This window comes from Telmatherina bonti (genome assembly GCF_933228915.1).
Source record: "Telmatherina bonti genome assembly, chromosome: 21".
In the NCBI taxonomy this organism is placed as follows: Eukaryota; Metazoa; Chordata; class Actinopteri; order Atheriniformes; family Telmatherinidae; genus Telmatherina; species Telmatherina bonti.
The window spans coordinates 5,891,869-5,914,244 of NC_136630.1; the positions used below are offsets into that span (position 1 = coordinate 5,891,869).

Genomic DNA, 22,376 nt, shown 5'->3' on the forward strand with positions numbered 1-22,376 from the left:
ATTAATTTTCCTGTTTATCAGAATGGTTACTCCTCTTTGTCTTGAGTTGAAGCAGGCCGAGTACACGTGAGGGAACTGTACTGTAGAGAGTACATTAGCTGTTGTTTTTAATAAATGAGTCTCCTGTAGCAGGACAATGTCTGCCTGTAGATCATTCAATCTGCTAAACACCTTCAACCTCTTCTCCCTGGAACCAGCTCCCCGTATATTCCACGTAACAAACCTCAGGGTGGTCATGCTCAAGCTACTGAAGTGTTTCTATAAAAGTATGTGTGTGTTTGTGTGTGTGCAAGCCCACATTAATGCATGCATGCTGCGTGTAGATTGTGTGCGTATATAAATTCATCTGTGTGTACAATGTTCCTATATGTCTGTCCACATGCTTAGAGTGTGTGTGAGAGTTGGGGGTGAGTGTTGATGTGATTAAACGTGCTCTGTGTTGTAGGTGTGTTATGTGCATGACATTTAGTGTCTGTGTCATGTGGATGTACGTGCGTACCCTACCTATTATTGTTGTTATGGCATAATAGAATGAAAGAGCAGCTAGAAAGGAAAGGAGTGAGAAAAGCAAACAACTACAACTACACATAAAAAGAAATAGCACAAACAAAAGAGCAAAAACAAAAGCCCTAAAGGGGGGGGGGGGCAAAAAACAAAAACAGAACAAAACGAAAGCAACAACAACAGCAAATTTACAAAGACTGGCAGTAAATGTACAGTTCTGAATTACCATAATTAATGTGCTTATAGCAGATTAACATGTAAATTGAACAATAATTAGCTGTATGAGTGATAGATATTACCTGAGGTTAGTAGAGCCAGGGGGTGGTATTTTTGTCACGGTAAAGCTGTCCATTGACGAACAATTTGTCCACCGCGATGACTGCACGGGATCCTTCGTCTCTGAGCTGACAAAGCAGAATCTAAAAACATAACAAGTACATTAGTATGATAATTTCTAATGCAGCTGAAACAGCTGGTTGCATTTGTTCCCCGTGTTCTTATGGTTGGAAATAACGTGAACTGGCTGCAGAGAACAAGAAGCAGAGATGTGTGTCGTTACTGCAAACTGTGCAAAAGTGATTTAATGTTCCAACTTAACTGTTTGAGGGAAAAAAGCATGATTTTATCATATTTACCAACCGACAAAAGAAACGGCATCTTTCTTTCATCTTTCTTCCATTTTAAAACAAATCCAGGCTTAAAACATACCTGCTGAAATGACTTCCCTCCATCTCCAACACTTTGTTTACTTTTGGCTTTTTAAATAAAATGTCTTATTATAAAGTTTTTTTGTTTTTTGTTTTTCTCCAGAGTTTAAGGTTAAAATGTTGTGTAGGTGAGAATTCCAGGTTTTCCTGCTGCAGACTTAACAGAAACTGATCGTTTGATCAGAAATGCTTCATAGCTGGGAAAAATGTTATAATGAAAGTTTTTCCTCTTTATATGTGTTTTTTTTTAACCAAAATAAATCATTTTTTCAGTGTTGGTAACAGTCTTAATCTGGGAGGGATCTTTTTCCCCTCTAACTCACCCTCGTAAAGCTGAAGGAGGATGTGGATACGTTCATCTCTAATTCTGCAACACAGAGCATTAGAAGAAAACAGGTCACTTCACGGCAGCGTTTTACATGCACTGATCTCTTGTTGAACCTAACCTGCACAACGGGATGTTTTACCTCCACAGGTTGCCATGGTAACAAAAGTAAACCAGCTTCATGATGGAAAACCCAGAGCTAAACTTGAAGGTACCTCATTTAGTCACTAATCCTGCTTTAAAGTTCAGACCTCAGTTTTTCAACCACGAAGGAGGAGGATGTTACAGGAGGTTCTGGTGCATGTTGATCCAGAAGACTGATAGACATGCAAATATGGCAATTATAGATATTTTAAAAACGTATTTATATGTTATTATCAATGTTGTGAAACACTGCAGAAATTTACTTCCTAAAACAACCCACTTCCCTGTATTTCAAAACACTTCATGGTTCTCGTTTCAACATTTCAGTGTGACTTACCACCTGCTCTGGCTGTTTGTTTGCACCACGTGTGACGAGCTGATACCAACATTTTTCACACTTATGTTCTACATGCCCTCGCTGACAACAGCCGGTGAAAGCTTGATGACTTTAATGTTTTAATAGAGTGACATCTATCATGAGCATTTCTGAAACCTCTGCTGCCCAGAGGCTGAGAAACCGACACTTTACAACGTTTACATCCAGGATGCTGCGTGACGCTGCAGCGGAGTTTTGCTTTACATTAGAAAACAGATAATACACTGTTCAGAACGCACATGGTGTAGAAAACATTTCATAGTTTATCTTCTCTCTCATGATGATGCCGTTACTCTTGTGCTCCACATTAATATGCAAGCTCTGGTTGGGCTTTCTGAATTTACAAGTCAGCATCACTCTTCCTCCCCCACCCCGCCTGAAGCAACCTGACCCCAGGGAAGGATCTGGGCAGGTTATAGACAATGAAACATATCTGAAGTTATCCCAAGGATAGGGACACTTCCTTTTGCTGTCATTTTTCTTGATTTCAATGAGGAAAAAACAACACAGTATCATCGTACTGCTGCTATAATGCCCAAGAAGACAAGTAAAAAGATCAATAAAAACTACAAAAATGACCATTTTATAATGTATTATTTTTATTTGAAAAACATTTGTTACAATTTTGAGTTTGTGAAGCAAAAAATCCCATTTTATTTCATCTCATCTTCTGCCACTTATCCGGGGTCGGGTCGCGGGGGCAGCAGCCTAAGCAGGGAAGCCCAGACTTCCCTCTCCCCAGCCACATTTGCCAACTCTGCGGGGGGATCCCGAGGCGTTCCCAGGCCAGCCGAGAGATATAATCCTTCCAGCGTGTCCTGGGTCTTCCCCGGGGTCTCCTCCCAGAGGGACGTGCCTGGAACACCTCACCAGGGAGGTCCAGGAGGCATCCTGACCAGATGCCCGAGCCACCTCAACTGGTTCCTCTCGATGCGGAGGAGCAGCGGCTCTACTCTGATCTCCTCCCGGATGACCGAGCTCCTCACCCTATCTCTAAGGGAGAGCCCGGCCACCCTGCAGAGGAAACTCATTTTAGCCGCTTGTATACGAGATCTGGTTCTTTCAGTCACGACCCACAGCTCATGACCATAGGTGAGGGTAGGAACGTAGATCGCCTGGTAAATCGAGAGCTTCGCCTTCTGGCTTGCCTGAGGCAAAAAATCCCGATATTCGATTTTTTTGGTTCGATTTTCCCACCCCTAGCCAGAACTATACAGTCATATATGGTCTTCTGAACATCTTCTCTGATTGCGACCATTACCATTTTCCTTTTTATTCTAATAAACATTGTTAATCTTTTTATAACTCATCCAGACTCTTTGGAAATTATTCTTTTAACCAAAACCGTCGCTGATTCAGCAAAGAAACAAGACCAAAAGAGAAAAAGTCACTGTTAGTCTTTTTCTGGCTGGAGAGAGCTAACAGGTCAAGTAGGATACAAGATGGATGCAGAGTTAGTTGATAGGAAATTCATCACGGAGAAAATGGCAAAAGGTCTCCAAGTTAAATGTCAGTTCAGATTAATTTTCACTCACTTGCCAGCCGCAGTCCTGAGAGATGATGCCAATACCCTTATACATAAACCACAACCAGGTCAGATAAGTACAAGCATGTTTATTTACATAAAATAATTAAACAAGATTCTGTAGGTTTACAAACATATGAATTGAAAAACATACTCTGTTCTGAGCAAGTCTGGTTCACTGAACATCTCAAGTGGTGTGCACATTTAGACATGATTCCAGGAGTTCGTTCCACCATTTTATTTACCACAGGATGGGTAACTGGTGGATGATTTAGTCTAAAATAAGATTCATTCATTCATTCATTCATTATCCAAACCGCTTAGTCCGATGAAGGGTCACGAGGAAGCTGGATCCTATCCCAGCAGTCTCTGGGCGAGAGGCAGGGTACACCCTGGACAGCTCGCCAGTCCATCGCAGGGCAAATAAGATTGATATAAACAACATGTCAAGTTATATATTTCTATTTAAAAAATGAAAATTACAGCAATACAGAGAACATACTTCATTAATGCATCCACTCAGCTGGGTTTGGTATGGTCATCAGCAAAATAATGACTGAGTATATGAACACAAATATATTTCAAACACCATTGAACATCAAAGAAGGGTAAATTATAATCAGAGTCCATTTCTAAACTCACAGTGGATCATTTGTAGGGGTGTAAGAAAATACTGATGTCAAAATATTGCAATATTGTGTGGGAAATATCAATATTCAAAAGCCCTGTATTGATTTTAAAACAACCAATTTTTACTGATGAGGCAGATTTTCATTTCTTTATTCATCTTTTATATAAAGATGAGTGTTTTTATTTATTCTGCAGTGAAATAAGTTTCTGTTCTGAAATGTAGATTTTCTGTTCTTATTCAGTAGGTTGGTTAAGCATGTAACAGTGTTCGGTGTTTACTACTAGTAAAGAAAAATTGTAATATATTGTCTTGTTTATAGTATCCTGATTTATCGCAATATATCGTATTGTTTGCCTGTATTGCGATATATATCGTATCCCCAGACTCTTGCCAATACACACCCCTAGTCTTTTGTCCTCATGGTTTTGGAAGGAAAAGACTGGGTTAGTCGAAAGGGTTGGGTTATACAGCTTCCTGCTGGTTTTAGTTGGGTAACTGGTAAAGGTGGGAATGGCGATATCAGGTAAGGTAGTGGAAAACAAACTGTGATTTAACATTACTAATAGACATTTTCCTTAACTGCTCAGCAATAAACCCACATGTTAAGCTGTATAGAAGATACATTTTTAGGATGGAAGTGGTGCTGATGTCTCACAAAAACAAAAAAAACAGACTCAGTTGGAAATGTCTTACATTCCACCTGATAAGGTGTGAAAAGGCTTCATAACAGACCATCTACAAAATCTACAAAAAGATTCCCCAATTCTTTGACATGAAGGCACCAGGGTGAACCAGGTGTTTACACTCAGTTGTACCAACATTCAGGTGGAAATCTCCACTCCCCATCACTAGTTCCTCATCCCCATGGATTCATTTGCATCCTGAAAGCTGAAACGTGATGGACGGGACTGTGTCATTGCTCGAGTAACTGGGTTCGGTTGGAGATGTCGGAGATGCCGGCGAGCAAACCGAGATCATTGTGAGAGCGGGAGAAGAAGCGGAGATGGAGCTCGAGTTCAAGGTCTTTGACCACCGTTGAGGTCCACACCGGCAGCCGCAGTCATGGGTGAGCTGCAGCATATCGTTACGGAAGCGTACACCCACCAGGGCATACAAGATGGGGTTGAGGGAACAGCGGGTGTACGCCAGAGTGCAGGTGATGTACTCAGACAACAGATCCCCACGACCAGATACTTTGCAAGACAACACCACAGTGTAGGGAAGCTGGAAGATCATAAAGATCAGCACCAGAGCCACCATCAGCTTCAGGGTACGCTGCCGATGCCATCGCTTCCCTTGCCGATGCACATGGCCTCCCCACAGCACCCAAGCAACAGACGAGTAGCACATCACCATGGTGAAGAGGGACACGCAAAAGACTCCAATGGTAGCGCCGTTGGTGGCCATCTTGACCGGTCCGCTTATTAGCATGACACAGAACAATTTCTCGTCAGACTTGACAACCCTGGCATAGAGGATTTCTGGCATGCTAATAAGAATTGCAAAAAACCAGACACCAACAGCACTCAGCATTCCTGCTGTGAATATTTGGCTGCGCAACCGGAGCATATCTTGGGCTCGAACCACCACCATGTAGCGGTCGATGCTGATGCAGGCCAGCAGCAGCAGCCCGCTGTATGTGTTGATAGCGTATAATGCACGCATGACTTTGCAAAGGAAGTTGGAGAAGACCCATTCATACTGAGTCTCCACAGCCTGCAAAGGGACGGTGAGGAGCAGGAGGAGGTCGGCCAGCGCCAGGTGGAACAGGAAGATGTCGGTCATGGAGCGAAGACGGAGGCGGCGGTACCGCGCAAAAGTGGCAATCACTAAACAGTTTCCAGTCACACCGAACAGAAAGATCACGCAGAAAAAACAGGCCTGAAACATTTTGATGATGGCCTCCTCACTCTCGTTTGCCTCACGGAAGTCATTGGAGTCATAACAAAAGCTGATATTTTCCAGATAATCAGCATCATAGGATTGGTTGAAAGATAGGCAGTCTTCCATCGCTGCTGAGGAAAAGAGGAAAAAGACAACTTTAACCACATTTTTCCAAATAAAATATGCACTGAACTTTCAAAAGGTGCTTAAACAGATTTGCTCCAGTTAAACAGTGGAGACAGCGGCTGATTATGGTCACTCAAAGCCTTAACATGTGTACACTACTTAGTTAGCATTAGCTTTTCAGCACTAGTTTACATTTCAACTTATTTTTATTCCATCCACAGAAAAACTGGGTTCAAGTATAACAAAAATTCAATTCAGCTTAGCTTTATTTGTATAGCGCCACAAGTTTTTTAATAAAACTTTACCATCTGCACTTCAAGCCTTTCAAACATCAAGATGCACAATTATGCTCAACTCCTCGAGTTGCTAGCACACCCAGGACACTTCTGTTTGCCATTTTTCAAGTCTCCCCTGATGCTAATCACGTCGCCTGAGTCCCGACGTGGTCCACGCATGTGCAGAAAGGTCATCATCACGCCACATCATTTTTCCCGTTGTTTTAAACCGCTCTCGACTGGATAGAAAATTTATTCTGATCAAGGCTGACTGGATCAGATGAGGTATTCCCGCAACACAATTTTATTTGTCTGATTGAATGGAAAGTGCTCCATGTAAACTCACGCAGCATTACATTTACCCAAGTGCCTCTTTGTGGTTGCAAATCAATCTAATATATTAAAAATGGTGAAATAAAAGATTAGAAATGAGACATTTTGACCAATTCTAGCTCCCACTCTTTACTATTTTATTTGACAGGGATAAAGTTTCAGTTTTCTTCTGGTGATCAAGCTTTTTGGAGGATTTTCTGGGTGTTTATATAAATATAATTTGCATCAAAACATTTTTGCAACACAATTTATAAAAGTTCTTATATATTATACATAGCTATAAATTTTTACTGATTAATTAATCTGTCACTTTCACAAAATTACAAGTTTGCATGTAATCCAGCTGTCGTTAGTCTACCTTAAATCCTCTACTTCACAAACTAATCTGTGAAGTCACAAACAAGCTTAAAGTAGTCTGTCTGGACCAGACAGCCGTACATTTCTTATTAATGCTTTGATGTGTCTGTAGTGAATATCATGAGTCATTCTGAGTTTCTGCAAAATGCCACTCTTTTACCAAGTTGCGTGAGGACTTCTTGTTTAAAAAAAAAAAAAAAAAAAAAATATGTGGAGCTCCCATTTACATGAAGTCTGGGTTGATTGTGAGCAGTTCTGTTCCTTACGTCAAGATATGAGGAAACAGCAAGTCTTACATTCAGGTTGAAAGTCACAACTTTAGCTCTGCTCCTCGATCTGACTAACTGGTTGTGATATTCTAGTCATTTTGCACCACGTTGCGTGACAGTGGCATCGGGTTGTTGGCTCAGGGGAAACCGTGGGTAGCTTGAAGGTCTACAGATCAGTCAATGTCGCGTGCTAACAGCCTTTATAGACAGTTTTCACAATCCCCTTTCATCATTTCAGAGTGGCAATAAACCGACTCTCACTGCTATATTGTCCCTTTTCCTCCTGTAATAGCTCTAACTACTTGTTAAGGACCTAAGATAAGGACTTTCTCTGAGAGGTAAGAGGACTAATTGTTTTGTGAACACAGTGGTGCCATAGAGGAGACGTGTTTCTGGTATAAAAATCTATATGAAAAAGGTTTTTTTTTTATATGAAAGAAGTTTGTAGAAGTTATTTCAGTGTTTTTGTATTAAAGTCTCAATATTTACGGCTACCAACAATTAAAACTAAAGAAGTGCAGCAAACATGAGGAAATTTATCGTGAAAAAGCTTGTCAGAAAAAACGGTTCAGGCATCGGATGGAAAAATGAGAAACTGTCAGAAAGAAAATAAATACGAGACAGATGTGTTCTGCTGAGCCACAAACCAAACTGCCGGAGAGTTTTCCTGTACAATAAAATTTAAAATTTTTTATTTAATAAAGAGATATTTTTGCGTAATTTAACTTCCAAATATAAAAAGTTCAGATTCGTATAACTACAGTGTTTCATAGCTGTTCCTGCTGGAAACAAGGAGTCCCACCTGGATCTCCTCCCGATTCACTGCATTTACAATCAATAAAAAATAATTTTGTTGCTCTTTCCGAACAACACTGTGACCAGTTCCTCTTTGACTCATCTGCCTCATCAATCTGCCTTCGATGCTTTCCAGACATCAGTTTATGTCCGTCACGGCCTCAACTGACAAAAAGAAAAGTTAAATAAACACACCAGTCATATCTGCAGCTCTAAGCTAAATAACACAAGAAACCTGAACAATCTATTTTTAGTTGTTCTGCTTTAACTGCGGAGCAGAAGCTCGTTTTGTTACGTCTAATATTTACGTATTAATTATTTAATCTTTTTATGTATGTATAGTTTACCTGTTTTCCACCCTTTTTCTTTTACATCTAAAAACGACTCATATTATATATATATTATATATATTTAAATTACTTTAAAACTTAAAAAATAATGTCCTCATACGGATCAGGCCTGGATCATTGTAGCATTTATATCGTGGTCCAGATTTAGTTTCTTTCTTAAGAAGTTAATCTATAGTGTAATAATAGTATAATGTTGGATTTTATTCGTTTTTTTTGTTTTGTTTGTTTTTTTTTGGGCAACTTAAAAGTCTTCAAGTGTAAAAACAATTGTTTTGGTCAGATTTTGTATTTCCGTTTGGTGCTCTTGCAGTCTGCTGTTAATTTTACAGACTTTAGAAGATAAAAATACTTTTTTCTCCATTGAGAAAACTATTTTGAGTAATCACACTTTCACACTACATGATAAAACTAACACAACCTGACTCACAATATTCGCAAACGCCCTCACAGTCAAACTGATCGCCATGAGACTTTGCACGCTTTGAGTAAGCAGGACTTACAAATTTCAGCTTTTTTTTTTTTTTTTTTTTTTTTTTTTTTTTTAAAAGCAGCTGCGTGAAATGCTCATTTTAGTTTGTTATTTTAGAAAGCATTGACTGAATATTGACAGTCACAGCTGGATTTCTCCGTTTACAGCAGCGGTAAATATTACAGCCGATGCAGACGTGGCTTCCTGGCCTGATGCAACTAATGAGTCTTTTAAAGACAAGCATGAGCAACAAATGCTGGGAGTGATTACCATCTACTACATCTATTTTTCTGGAGATTTCTCATATTCCGGCTCAGACTGCTGACAAAATTTACTCAAATCACATTGATGAGACAAATTGTGGCCTCAGATTTGCAACCACAACCACACAGCACAACATTTATTTGGACATATTCTAGTAAATGCACTTTAATCAGCTGCTGGTTGTCTGTTTAATATTGTACTTATATTTAAATACCTGCTAATCAAGAATACAATGAAACCAGCAACTAATGGCAGCATCATATCTTCTATTTGCAAAGATTATAGAATACAGCTATGAAATTTCTAAAGGCAATCACTTCCATTGCTGCCAATAATCTGCTTATAAATATTTCAGGCAAAAATCTTGTTCCCAAAAAAAAAAAAAAAAGTGGAAGTTTGGGAGGAAAAAAAAAAAAAAAAAGCATGTGGAAAAACTAAAAATACATATTTACAAAACATAGGACCATAATCTCAGTTGTCACAATAACACCAATAACAACATTTACAATAATAATAATAAAAAGAACTTGACTGATTTGTAAGCATGCTTACCTCTGCTGCTTGATGTGTTTGGCATGTCCCAAGTGGTTTTCCTGTGTTTGCTGAAGAAATTTGTGAACCCGGTGCTCTTTAAAAGCAGCCTGCAGGCTCACCGTCAACCACCAGCCAATGAAAACTAGCTGTGTGTTTTGCTGACTTTGTCATACCCCTGCAAGGGGTAAGTGTGCATCACCAGGCGTCATGATGCCAGCAAGCATCCAGTTATCTTCAATCACTGACACAAATCTCATTCTCTGATTCTGTATCCACAAACTTTTTGGCTGAGTAATCTTTAAAGTGTGGGAAATCACAACTAAGCGCAGTTAATTTAACTACATGCCTTCATCAGCACCAAACAGGATAAAAGAGTTCAGGTGGAGGTTAAAAAGCTGCCAACTCACATCTGGGCGTGACGACTTGTTGGTTTTACAAACTAGTTCACCTTTCCTTGACTTTTTGTGGTAACATGACCGTTTGTGGAGTCACCTCTCAGCAGAAAGGGCACATTTGTTGCTGAAATGTTGGCAATAACAACGTAATTTAACCCTTACAACCACCAACTATTGTATGAGCAATTATTACCATTTACGACGTGGAAAAAAACTTTTAATTTACATTAACTAATAATAATAATGATAATAATAATAATAATAATAACAATAATAATAATAATAATAATAAGGAATTTGCCCTTAATGTGTCAATCATGCAGGAACGACCCATAACTGTATGAACATGTTGGATAAAGGATTCAGATTGAAATCTGTCAGCTTGAGTCAATGATCAGCTTCTGTTCGCGACAAACAGCAAAAAGTTGCACGGAAATCGATGCACACTGATGAAATCTGATGAAATCTTTCACATCAGAAACATGGACTTGTGTGAACCAGAATCATATTCTTCCATCTGATACAAGCTTGTTCAGACTCAGCAGAGTTTCTGCGCGTGGCTTCCACTTCATCTGATAGAGCTTCAAGTCACTGTAGCAGAAATAATTCACCCGTTGGAGAGGAACTAGTTCCCCGTACTGGTCTGAGGAGGAGGAAACCAGGCCCATCGTGTCTCAGGAGAAGTTTAGGTTGGATTTGATAACAGCATTTTAAGCAGAAATGACATTTTGAAGCGATTCTCTTGTTTTCCTGCTTGTGCCGAATGCAGTGAACCCCGACTGTGTGGAAACTGCAGACTGCAGGCAAAATCTCTCAAAATCTGGCGGAAGTGCTGCATCTTTCAACCACATCAAGTTTCTGGATGCACAGGTGGACGGTGTCAGAAAAAGTCCCACCAGCCAGACGTGGTTTCAGTTCTTGGATCTTTACAGATTTCCAACAACTCCTTTGATGTTTTTACAACTTGAGGCGCTGTATTTGCTGAAAGATCAAAATTCTCTCATTTTTAAGATTTTAAACTTACTGATTTCCAGGCAAAGCCTGACAAATTTCTGAGAAACGATTCATTCTTACATAGACTGACCATCAGCCTTTGGTGAATGCTCTTTTTATACCCAATCCCGACACCCTCACCAGTCACACTACTAATGTTAGTTGTATACTTTTGTTTTTCTTCGCTTCTATCAAAACTTTCAATTAAAATTTCTCAAAAATGTTGAAGTTAGTCAGTGAAAAAGTTTCATTTAGAAAACATCCAAACCTTTGCATTAGTGTGATATTGTAGTACATCTGTACAGTTTCACGAGGAAAAGCAGCACAGATTCTTGTTCTGGTGTCCGTAAGAATGCTACTTCATAGCTAATAAAATTTTGCAGCTTTTAAAGATGCCATGTTCGTCGTTGCAATTATCAGGTGAAAAATTAGTGAATGTAAAAAAAAACAAAACTTAAAATAGAAATTATTTGTCATAAGTTAATAACATATTAAGGAGTTTTTACAAATGAAAGGTGCTTTAATAGTCTTGCATGTGGTCTAAGAACTGAATAAAAATGACGTTTAAAGTGGGGTTTTCAGCACGTTCGGATACAAACATGTCTGTATATAGAAGACACTGCGACACCAGACCACAATGTTTGGTTTCCAGAAATGTGTAATGGTTGCTCTGCAGCGCTCTTACCGATGGGAACTTTCTGGCATGTTGACAGCTTGGCTCACATGTTGACAATTCTGCATCCACGGTATGGTTAAGGTCTTACTTCAACCACACTGGTTGTTTATGTGTGTGGTTAATGCAAACTGGTGTGAAACTGGTGACCTGCTCCTCAACCTGTGAGCAACGTTTCGGCTCAACAGGCTCTGGTACCCACCCAGCCCCCGCAGGATGACTCCTGCCTCAGATAAATATAAAATAAAATGTATTGATTTATACTTTATACAGAAATTAAAGTCGTTCTGAGTATCGCCTCCAATTTCAAATCACTTTGCTTTCATTGAATCTGATTACAAACGTTGTTTACAGATATTTATTAAGACTTTCATACAATTTCTTAAAAAAAAAAACTGATTAACCAGATTATTTTAGTATGAAAAGTCTATGTGCACCTCCAACATACGATGGAAAGGTCCTCGTCTGTGTTTACGATTATCCGATTTATTTTGGAGGACGTAAGTGCTAGGTGACATCACTTCCTGTTATTTAAAGCCATTCTGTGTGAGATGAGCCACAGTCTTAACCTCGCACATAAGCAGCTAACGCTATCAGCTAAATACTTTACAGGTTTAATGTGATCCAACAGTGAACAGAATAAAATTTATTCTGTGTCATGTCTTGATTTCAGGCATTTAGGTGACTTATGACACCTGTGAACACAACCAAACATACAAATCAGAACCATTTATCCTCTTTTTTTATGAAGTTTGATCATTTTCAGCCTTACAGTTAAAAATCATCATCATCATCATTATCACGAAGTGTCCAAAAAAACAAAAAGTTATAATAAGTTCTGTTTTAAAAATCTGAATTTGACAATAACTCATGGAGATAAGCTCATGTTGGTGAGAAACAACAGAAAATCGTTCTAATTGTGTAAATATTCTATGATCGGAAAGTCACGCAGGAGTACGGTCTCCGAAGAGGAAGCGTAAAAAATATATTCATCTACCATTTTTATTAAATCTATGCTGGATTAATTAAATGTTGAAAAATTGCAAAAATAAATTACGTGTCGTCGACATTGAATCATGTAAGTCATGCAGCTGCAAGATGGAAAACTAGATCTATATGAAAATAATAAACTTTAAATTGATCTTTTAAAGCAAAAAAAAAAACAAAAACTAAAACTTTTTTTTTTAAATCCACAAAATCTGTAAAACATTTGATAAATAATTCATAAGTGACTGATTATTTAAAACTTACGGTGATTTAACTGAATAAAAACAGATTATGAAGGCTCATCTGTTAAAACTTCAGATTTTTTATTTTATTTATTTCCAATTTTTTTTTGTAAATGGAATTCTATGATATTTTCATGTGAAATACGTTTCATGCATCTTTACAATACTTGAGTTATTGATAGTTTCAGTCATAAAGTGTTTCATGTGATAAAGTAAAAGAAAATAATTTTTATTATTGAGAAGCAACAAACAAAATATCTAAACATTTTTTGTTGCAAAAATAGTTTTTCCAGTATTTCAGCTTTGAGAAAGGTAAAATCTGAACCAGGGACGGACCTCGGAGGCATACGTCTTGCAGGTTTTGGATGTTTTCTGCTGCACCTGAAGCAGATAAACATGCTTGGAGATGGAGAAATAAGATGTTGGAGCAGAGAAACATCTAAAACCTGCAGGACAGCAGCTCCTGAGGACCAGAGCTGAGCAGCCTGGTGGTGCTTCTGTTCTCACTGCGAGACAGTTTAACCGGTTGGGAGAGTACTGAGAACTTATTCAGTCTTTTATCTGCATATTTTTCACTTCCTGGTCATTTTTAATGATTATTCTGCAAAAAAAATAATCTTTTCAGACATGAACAGGTTTCTTTGTTGTCTAAAAGTATCTAGGTTGTAAAGTGTGGTATTGGTACTTTCACTAAATAAAAGATTTACCACAGTTCATGTCAGCAAGAGCAGGAAATTGACCTACAAATGTTGGTAATCTCAAAAACAAATACGAGGAAATAAAAAAGATGGTGTTGCATCCAAACGTTTGCAGCGTATTAATCAGTGAAAGTCTGTACAGGTAGCATCATTTATCAGTTAAAACAGATTAAAGTTTGATAAAAACACACATAAAATGATTAGCCATCTTTCTATCCGTGGAGTTTTCTTTAAGAGAGCGTTCTGAAGCAATGAAAGCTGCTGCGTCCGTTCAGCAAGCTTCATCAGAAAGCAAACGTGCAGTCTGCCTTCTGAAACAGGCAGACGGTGTGAAGAGAGTCTTCGGTCAGAAGCACAGAAAATAGTTTCACATCAGCCAGTCAAGTTAAAAGAAAATAAAGATCACAATGACATCTGCCTAATTTGTCAGAAGGCAAATTGCACAACTTTTAAGTAAATTCCAGCACCTTAATCAAAAACTTTAATTACTATTTTATATTTTCATTTACTTATATAAGTGTCTGAAATTAGTACAAAACTTACACGAAGCTGGTGTCAGATCTAATAGTTTTAATTCCATTTTTCTCCTCATTAAAAATGGTTCGATTTTTTTAGATCGATAAAACTAAGATATTTTCAGTATTTTTGCTTTTTTTTGCCATTTTTATGTAAATCTAGTGACAGGTTTGTGTTTACATACTCATTTGCAGAGCGGTGGTTTATTTGACGTGTCTGCACGTCACAGAAAGTCGTGTTTTTTACCTCTTAGTGGGAGTTTTGGGTAAACGTTTATTTTCTAGCTTTTTCTACCAGATCAAAACAGAGGAAATGTCTTTTTACGGGTATTAAATTTACCAAGAAACTGGACTTTACTGGTGATATAAAATGACTAGATCTAGCAGAGGGATTTTTCATGACAGGATATTTTTAGATCAATCAGCAAACTAAACCTTTAAAAACTGCACTGGATTTAACAATTTACAGTAAGGAAAGTATTCACGGTTAATGTTCCGGTTTGGAGGTTTACATCTCCTTTCATTTTTAACTGACTAATTTATCAGCAAATGTTAAAAAAACTGTTTCTCTGTTTGAAGTTGAGCCGATCGTAGCGGACGAGATCCTGAAAGTCTCCAGGTTCATGTAAAGTGGTTAATACAGTGGTTCACACTACAACTTTCATATCATGTAGTGTGAAAAATAAAAAGCACCGCAGCAAAAGGCAGGATTAGCTTGAATGGTGCGTTTTGGATTCATCAAAAACATGGAGGACCTGATCATTTTTTAAGCGAAAACGGATGTTTTAAAAAGCTTTAAAATATCTTATAAATTCTTTTATATTTAGATTTTCCTGCGTTTAAAACTAAACGTAAAAAACAAAAGGTTAAACATAACTTTTTTGATGTGTTTCTGTACTTATATATTTTTTTTAGATACTTCTGCATTTTAAAAATGTGGATGCAGGACAGACGTACGTCAAGCTGTAATGAGGATGGTAGTGTTTTATTAACCATTGCTTTGAAATGAGAAAGAAAATAAATATGTTTAATCTGCAAGCAGCGTTGGAGGCCCTGGTACCTACGGCGCCGCTCGACCCTTCCAACCTCTCTCCCGCTTCACTGCCTCAATTGGGGCCACGCTACACATCAGCAAGTAATTTCCTGTCGCCAGGATTTTTTTGTGCTTTCTGACCATAGACTGTATACAAAAAGATGGACATAGCCTCCGTGACGTCACCCGTAGGTTTCTGAAGAGCTTAATTAAAGCTCAGTGGGCAGTTCCTACCATCGCCATCTTGGCAGGGGCATGCGTGTCATCTCATCCTGAAAATACAAATATGGGCAAATAGGTGGAGCTGAGAGGGGGGCTGTGAGCGTCATGGTGGATGATTGACATCAAGCGAACTCCAAGCTTTCTGTAGCTAAAAGCTAACCGAGCTAACCCAGAGATAACAGGAGCTAACCAGCTAACGGAGGTAAGTGGGCTAAAGCTAAGTCACGTTGTTAACCAGCTAAAAATCGCAGTTGTTCTACGTTCTTCTCATTTGAAGTGGGAGATCGGGTACCTGTCAATCAAAAGGGCACACCCCTAAATATGCCGAACTTCGAGATTAAATTACTTTTAAACAGGCGAGTTAGAGAAAAATTCACTTCCCCCACAGTTGTCATGAAAGTAAACCTGACCTATTAAACCTAAAATGGATTGTACCAGACAGTAAACATGTTTATTCCTGCTGTAAACAGGTTTATTCCTGCTGTAAACAGGTTTATTCCTGCTGTGAAGTTGGTCGTTTTAACATGGGAGTCTATGGGGATTTGCTGTGTTTTGCAGCCCCTAGTGGATGAAGGGGGAACTGCAGTTTTATGCACTTCAACATAGGCTTCACTTTTATCCGCCGGAGACTCCGTCCATCTTTCATATAGGATCTATGATTCTGGCAAGTAGAACATTGGACCAATTTGCATAAAGATTGATGAGATGCAGTGGTGGGGCACTAAGATAGGTGCCTCAGTCAATTTCCCAAAAACAGTCCTGAGAATCCCAAAGTCAATATTTTCCATATTCCTTCAAGAATGTTTCCTGTGGCATAAATATCAAATGGATCCAACAGCTTTTCAAGATTTGCACAGTGATTTATTAATCTGAGTCTGGTGTTTTGGAACACGGACGAGGGTTTAGCGTTCCCAACACCTGCTTTACATGTCTCCCAGGAATCTTCAGGAATGTCAGCAAAAATGAGGAACAAGCAGCTCTGCTAACTGGGCTGAAACAGAGCTGCATGTTTGTAGTGTTACTGATTTAATTTTGGCTTTAAGCAGCTTCCATATGCAAGGAGTTTTGTCCAGGTCTTGTTTGTTTTCATGTCCGTAAAAACCAGAATGCTTCCAGATGCTGCCTTCAAACCCGATGAGGAAATCTCAGCTCTGTAACTGTAGCTGCAAGGCTAGCTGCTAGCTTCCTGCTATATGTCATTTACCACTTTAGGAGGATGGACCACTCCGTGTTGATTACAAGAATTTTAATAAACTTTTTGTGATGCATTAAATCGAATAATTATCATTGAAGTTGCAGCCCAATATTTTTATTACACGCCATGTTGGGTGGCAAAAAGCTAGCTTCACACTTTCCAAACCAGTTCAGCATTTATTCGGTCAGGTCAGACAGCGATATTTAATGAAAGCGTGCTTGTTGGTGCCTGAAACCGGAATGATTTTCCAAAATCCTGGTTTATAAACCTCCAAAACTGACCTAGCTTCTCGGCAGGTTTACAATGAGCAAGTCAGTTTCAAGGAGCAGAATTAAAAGCCTACAGGTGATTAGAGGTTTATAAATGTTTGGTGGCAGGATGGGAATCAAACCTGCAGCTGTGGAAAGTTCTAAGTATTCCCTCTCCATGCCGAAGGTGTGTAGAAATTAAAAAAAAAAAAAAAAAAAAGATGCAGATAATGTTAACGCGATGCAAAACTAATGTCTCTGTTATATGTAGGAGCTACCGCAACAGTTACCGTGAGAAAACATCAGTGTTTTAGGGGTGGGAAATCCAATAAAAAAAAGAATGGGTTTTTTTTTTTTTTTTTTTTTTTTAATCAAATATCAGGATTTTTTTGCTTCACAATTTAATTTTTTTTTCCAAATAAAAATAATCCATTGTGAATTATTTTTTTTTATTTTTTTTTTTTTTAATCTTTTTACTTGTCTTCTTGGGCATTACAGCGGCATAATGATGCTACTGTGGTGTTTTTTTTTTCCCTCATTGAAATTAAGAAAATGACGAGCAAAAAAAGTTTTGTAAATTTTTTTTGTTTGTTTTTAAGTCTACAAAAAAAAAAGAAAAATTGCAATTTAGATCGAATCGGCCCCCAAAAAAATCAGAATCAAATCGGGACAAAAGAATATCGTCACAGCCTTATGTTTACTGACATCATGAAGGTAGAAAAGTTTGTAACGTTTCATGAACTCTGAAAGTCTCATTCTCATATCTGGCATTTACAACGCAGTGAAGGATTAATTTGTTTAATATCCAACTGAATTTATTAAACTCGCGTTCATTATGTTAGTTCATTTCAAGTGCTGCAAACGCAGCTGAGAAGCTTCCAGTCATCAGGTTCGATTGCAGCAACAGAATTATTTCATTGTTCAGGGTCTGCAAGCGGTCAGGAAAATGAAATCCCATCACCGGGAAGCTGACTGGAACATCCAAAGAACAAACCAGTGTACCATTATCATTTTGTTTGACTGAAAAGCAGCCGAGCCGCTAGCAGTCTGCCTCCTATAAACCTTTATGTCACCCGGCGTGAAAGTCACGTGACCAGTGACGAAAGCTGAGATCTGTCTATCTAGTTATACTCCACGTGTATTTATGTCTGAACTTTAAACCGAACTTTCTCTGGACCACATGAGGTTTCCAGCAGAAGTTGCTGTGGTGAGATACGGTAGTAAAACAAGGACCGCATTTCTGATACTGAAAACCAGAACTGAATTTGAAAGTCGATTTTCAAAGCCTCTGAATCCTGCTTCGTAATACAGCCTGTGGTGGTCACATGAGGGCAGGAACTCTGCTTTTCCTTTCTAAACGTCCATCAGCGTCACCAGACCGAGGTCACACCTGCGCAGGTAGTCTGATCCTCAAATACTTTACTTTTCCTAACAAGTTTCTAACATACGTCATGCAAAAGCCGAGACAATTATCGACTTGTAATTGGCTTCCCAACGTCAGCACTGAGTGTCCTTAAATGTCTTTCAGCAGGCAACAATACACTGGATGCCAGAAAAGAGCTTCCTGTCTCTGCAGACTGAGGCGAAGATGGAGGCCAGCACAAGAAACTCGCATTAAAAACCACCAAACACAGGAAGTTCTTGTTTTCATACTTCTGGCTACGTAGAGTCTGCTGAACGCAAACATAAACACTGATAATATGCCAACTAATGTAGTTTTTCCCACCAAACTGCATGAATTCATATTAAAATCCAGCTTTTAAACATTAATCTGTGTTCTAGAAGATGAACTTCTGTAAAACGCCTCATTACAGACTTTTCTCTCATGCTGCACCAGCTTCCTGTTTCTGGGCTCGTCGCCCTGCTGACAGCTGCCTTCACGGCCCCTAAATGGAGGAGGAAATCCCTTGACTGTTTTCGACGGATATCTGTGAAGGAAAAGGATCTGGGTGTGTTGCACTCATTAGATTTCAATGCCACCAACATCAAGGCAGTCCTGCTACAACTAGGAGACATATGGCTGCAGCTACACTGTGTATTATGTGTCAGTAAATCCACAGTTTGTCAAATTTCAATATTTACCATCATTAAATCAGAATAAAACTTTTATAACTGCCTAATTACTGCAGGGTTATGTTTAAGAATGTGTAACTGGTCCATCCTGCAGGCCAGCAAGATACCTGCAAGGTTTAAAAAATATTTATCAGGGAGGCTAATTGGGGGAAAAAAGCTGCAATGTGCTGGAGAGCATAAAGACTGGACTGTGGAGCTGGAAGATGGTCATGTGGTCTGGAGAGTCCAGACTGACCCTGTTCCAGAGTGATGAAGCATCAGGCGATGAGGCAATGCAGACATCATGCCTGGTGCTGCAGCTGGTCAGGTTCAGACGCTGTGAGCGTCATAGTGAATGATCGATGTCTGTTGAACGCCGACCTGCCTGTAGCTAAGAGCTAACTGAGCTAACAAGAGCTAACCAGCTAACGGGATATAACTAAGTCACGCTGTTAACCGGCTAAAAACCGCAGTTCTACGTTCTTCTGGCTTGAAGCGGGAGACCAGGTACCTGTCAATCAAAAGGACACGCCCCTAAATATGCCAAATTTCAAACTTAAATTACTTTTAAACAAGCAAGTTAGAAAAAAATCACTCCCCCCACAGTTGTCATAAAGGCAAACCTGACCTATTAAACCGAAAATTATTTGTACCAGGCTGTAAACATGTTTATTTCTGCTGTAAAATCGAATCGAAAATTCAAATAATCGGGATTTTTTTTTTTTGCTTCACAACTTTAAAATCAATTTTTTGTTAAAATATACATTTTTTTAAAACAAATAAAATCCATTATGAAATTTTGGTCATTTTTATTGTTTTTATTGCTCTTTTGATGGTCTGGCTACTGTGTTTTTTCCTAATTCAAATCAAGAAAAAACATTTTTTTTTTGTTTTTAATCTACAAAAAAACAATATCAAAGAATTGTGAGAATCGCAATTTAAATTGAATCGGCACCCAAAAAAAAAAAAAAAAAAATCGGAATTGAATTGGGACAAAAGCATATCGTCACAGCCCTATTTATTTCTACTGTTAACATGTTTATTTCTACTATAAACATGTTCTCTGCTGTAAACATGTTTATTCCTGCTGTAAACATGTTTATTCCTGCTGTAAACATGTTTATTCCTGCTGTGAAGTTCGTCTTTTTAACATGGGAGTCTATGGGGATTTGCTCTGTTTTGGAGCCCCTAGTGGATGAAGGGGGAACTGCAGGTTTTGGCTTCACTTTTAACCTGCCGCTCGGTTCAATGACTGAGGTCAGCTGATACCTGAACATACTGACTGAGCAGGTTATTCCAGCAGTAACCCAACAGGACAACACCAGGATCTGGAGTTCTGATTGAGAAAGAAAGTTCAGGAACAGGAGACATCGTCTCCACACATGGACCGGCCACCAGACTTCCATACCTGAAGCCCAGGGGGAATGTTTAGGATGTGCTGGAGAAGATTTTGCTCTGCGGTCCGACTCACCATCATCAAAAGAATTAAAGCAACTCTCGATGGAAACACCCGAAGCAGAAGTTTATCTAAATAATGCCGCTGCGGTTATCAAAGCTAATGTTGCTGTGAGACTATCGGAGGGTGCGAGTGGTTTATTTTCAGGCCTCCTTCCAGATTTAATCATCGCTGCAGTCTGGCAGGGCTTCAATGACAAAGTGTTGCAGCTCAACAGCTGATTTAATTTGTAAAACTCCAGAGCGCCATCACTTATATCGCCAATAAAAAGTAGTGCATCAATGTGGAGTAAACTGTGATCAATAACTTCCCCTCCTAGGTGATTTATGGAAGTTTTGTAGGCATTTAGATCCCATGTAGGAGGGTTACACTGATTATTCTGAGATTCTACACTGTAAATTTACATTATCACATGTTCGTATGTTGCTAAGAGACCTCTGTTTTTACCTGAAATAATGACTGAAATAATGAATGCCACTTCTTTCTAACTTTTGTCAAACTGACAGTAAGGTCCAGTCAGGAGCAGCAAGTTCAGCCTGAAAAGAACAAATTTAATGGTAGTCTATGGCAGGAATAAAACCCAAGAAGATGCTTTTCTTTTCTTTTTTTTTTCTTTTTTTTTTTTTTTTTATTAAAAACAAGCTGATAAGTTGGTTTTGTGGGGATTGTGGGTAAACAGTAACAGTAACTAAATAGTAAAAAAAAAAAAACTAAAAAAAACATCTGTGTAAGTAGTGAAAAAGTGGAATAAATTCAGTTTTTCTTTTTAGGAGAATCTGATAACTCATGAAAAATTATGTTTTATGTTTACAGTAATTTAAATGATTAAAAAAAAATAGAAAAAAAACTTCTTGACAGTGTTAATTTACTGGGTTGTAATCACTAAATCCATTATTCCTCTCCAACTCCGTGCCCGAACGGTACTGAAGTGTGATTTCAGGACAAATATCATTACAATGCATAAGAAACTTAAATGGTTGTTGGTCAAGACTCATATGCATTGACAGTTATAATTAGAAATATATCTGTATTAAAACTACCTGTTATTTTATTTAATAACCTTATTTTTAGTGCTGGAAATCATGAATATAGCACAAGATATGCAAAAGATGGAAATTTTAGCTTGCCTAAAGCAAAATCAGATGCCATAAAAAGAACATTTATGTATAGAGGCATGAAAATATGGAATTCTCTACCGGAGAACATTAAATTAACCACTGACCTAAAAAACTTTTAAAAAAATAGTCTTTTAATAATAATTTAAAGTACAGGTTTCTATATAAATCGTGATTATAATAAAAAATGAATGATGAATAGAGTTAACTAATGATAATGTGGACAGAGGTGTACTAGAAGATTTGTATTATAGATAATCAAATATGTTGATATCCAATTATGAGCGAGCATATTTTTGGTAAATGAATAGTTTACATGATAGGATGTAATATGAATGGACATTACATGCATGTATTTATGTAAAAATTGATGTAAAGAGATGATTTTGAATATGTAAATAGCTTGTATTCCAGGATTGAACTGAAGTGTTGATGTGCTGTGTAACTTTTTACAAGTTTTTGTTTTTGATATTATAATTGTGCCGGACCCCAGGAAGAATAGCTGCAGCTTGCTACAGCTAAAGGGGATCCTTAATAAACTAAACTAAACTCGCTCTCATCTACTCTTCTCCTCTTTATCAGGTATTTTTCCACCAGCCGAGCATAAACACACTGCAGCACATCCACAGCATAGATGAGATAAAGAGGGTTGGGCTTCTCTCCTAACTGGTTCCCAGTCCAGAT

General features: G+C 38.3%; 1 protein-coding gene across 1 annotated transcript; it reads right to left on the reverse strand.

The window, feature by feature from the left end:
* Nucleotides 1-5,082: 5,082 nt before the first annotated feature.
* Nucleotides 5,083-6,222, reverse strand: ccr10 (chemokine (C-C motif) receptor 10; the record flags this gene model as incomplete). The annotated part of the gene is made up of 1 exon (XM_079261162.1): nt 5,083-6,222. The coding sequence occupies one exon, from the start codon at nt 6,220-6,222 to the stop codon at nt 5,083-5,085; it is 1,140 nt and encodes a 379-aa protein (XP_079117288.1).
* Between the last annotated feature and the right edge of the window lie 16,154 nt (nt 6,223-22,376).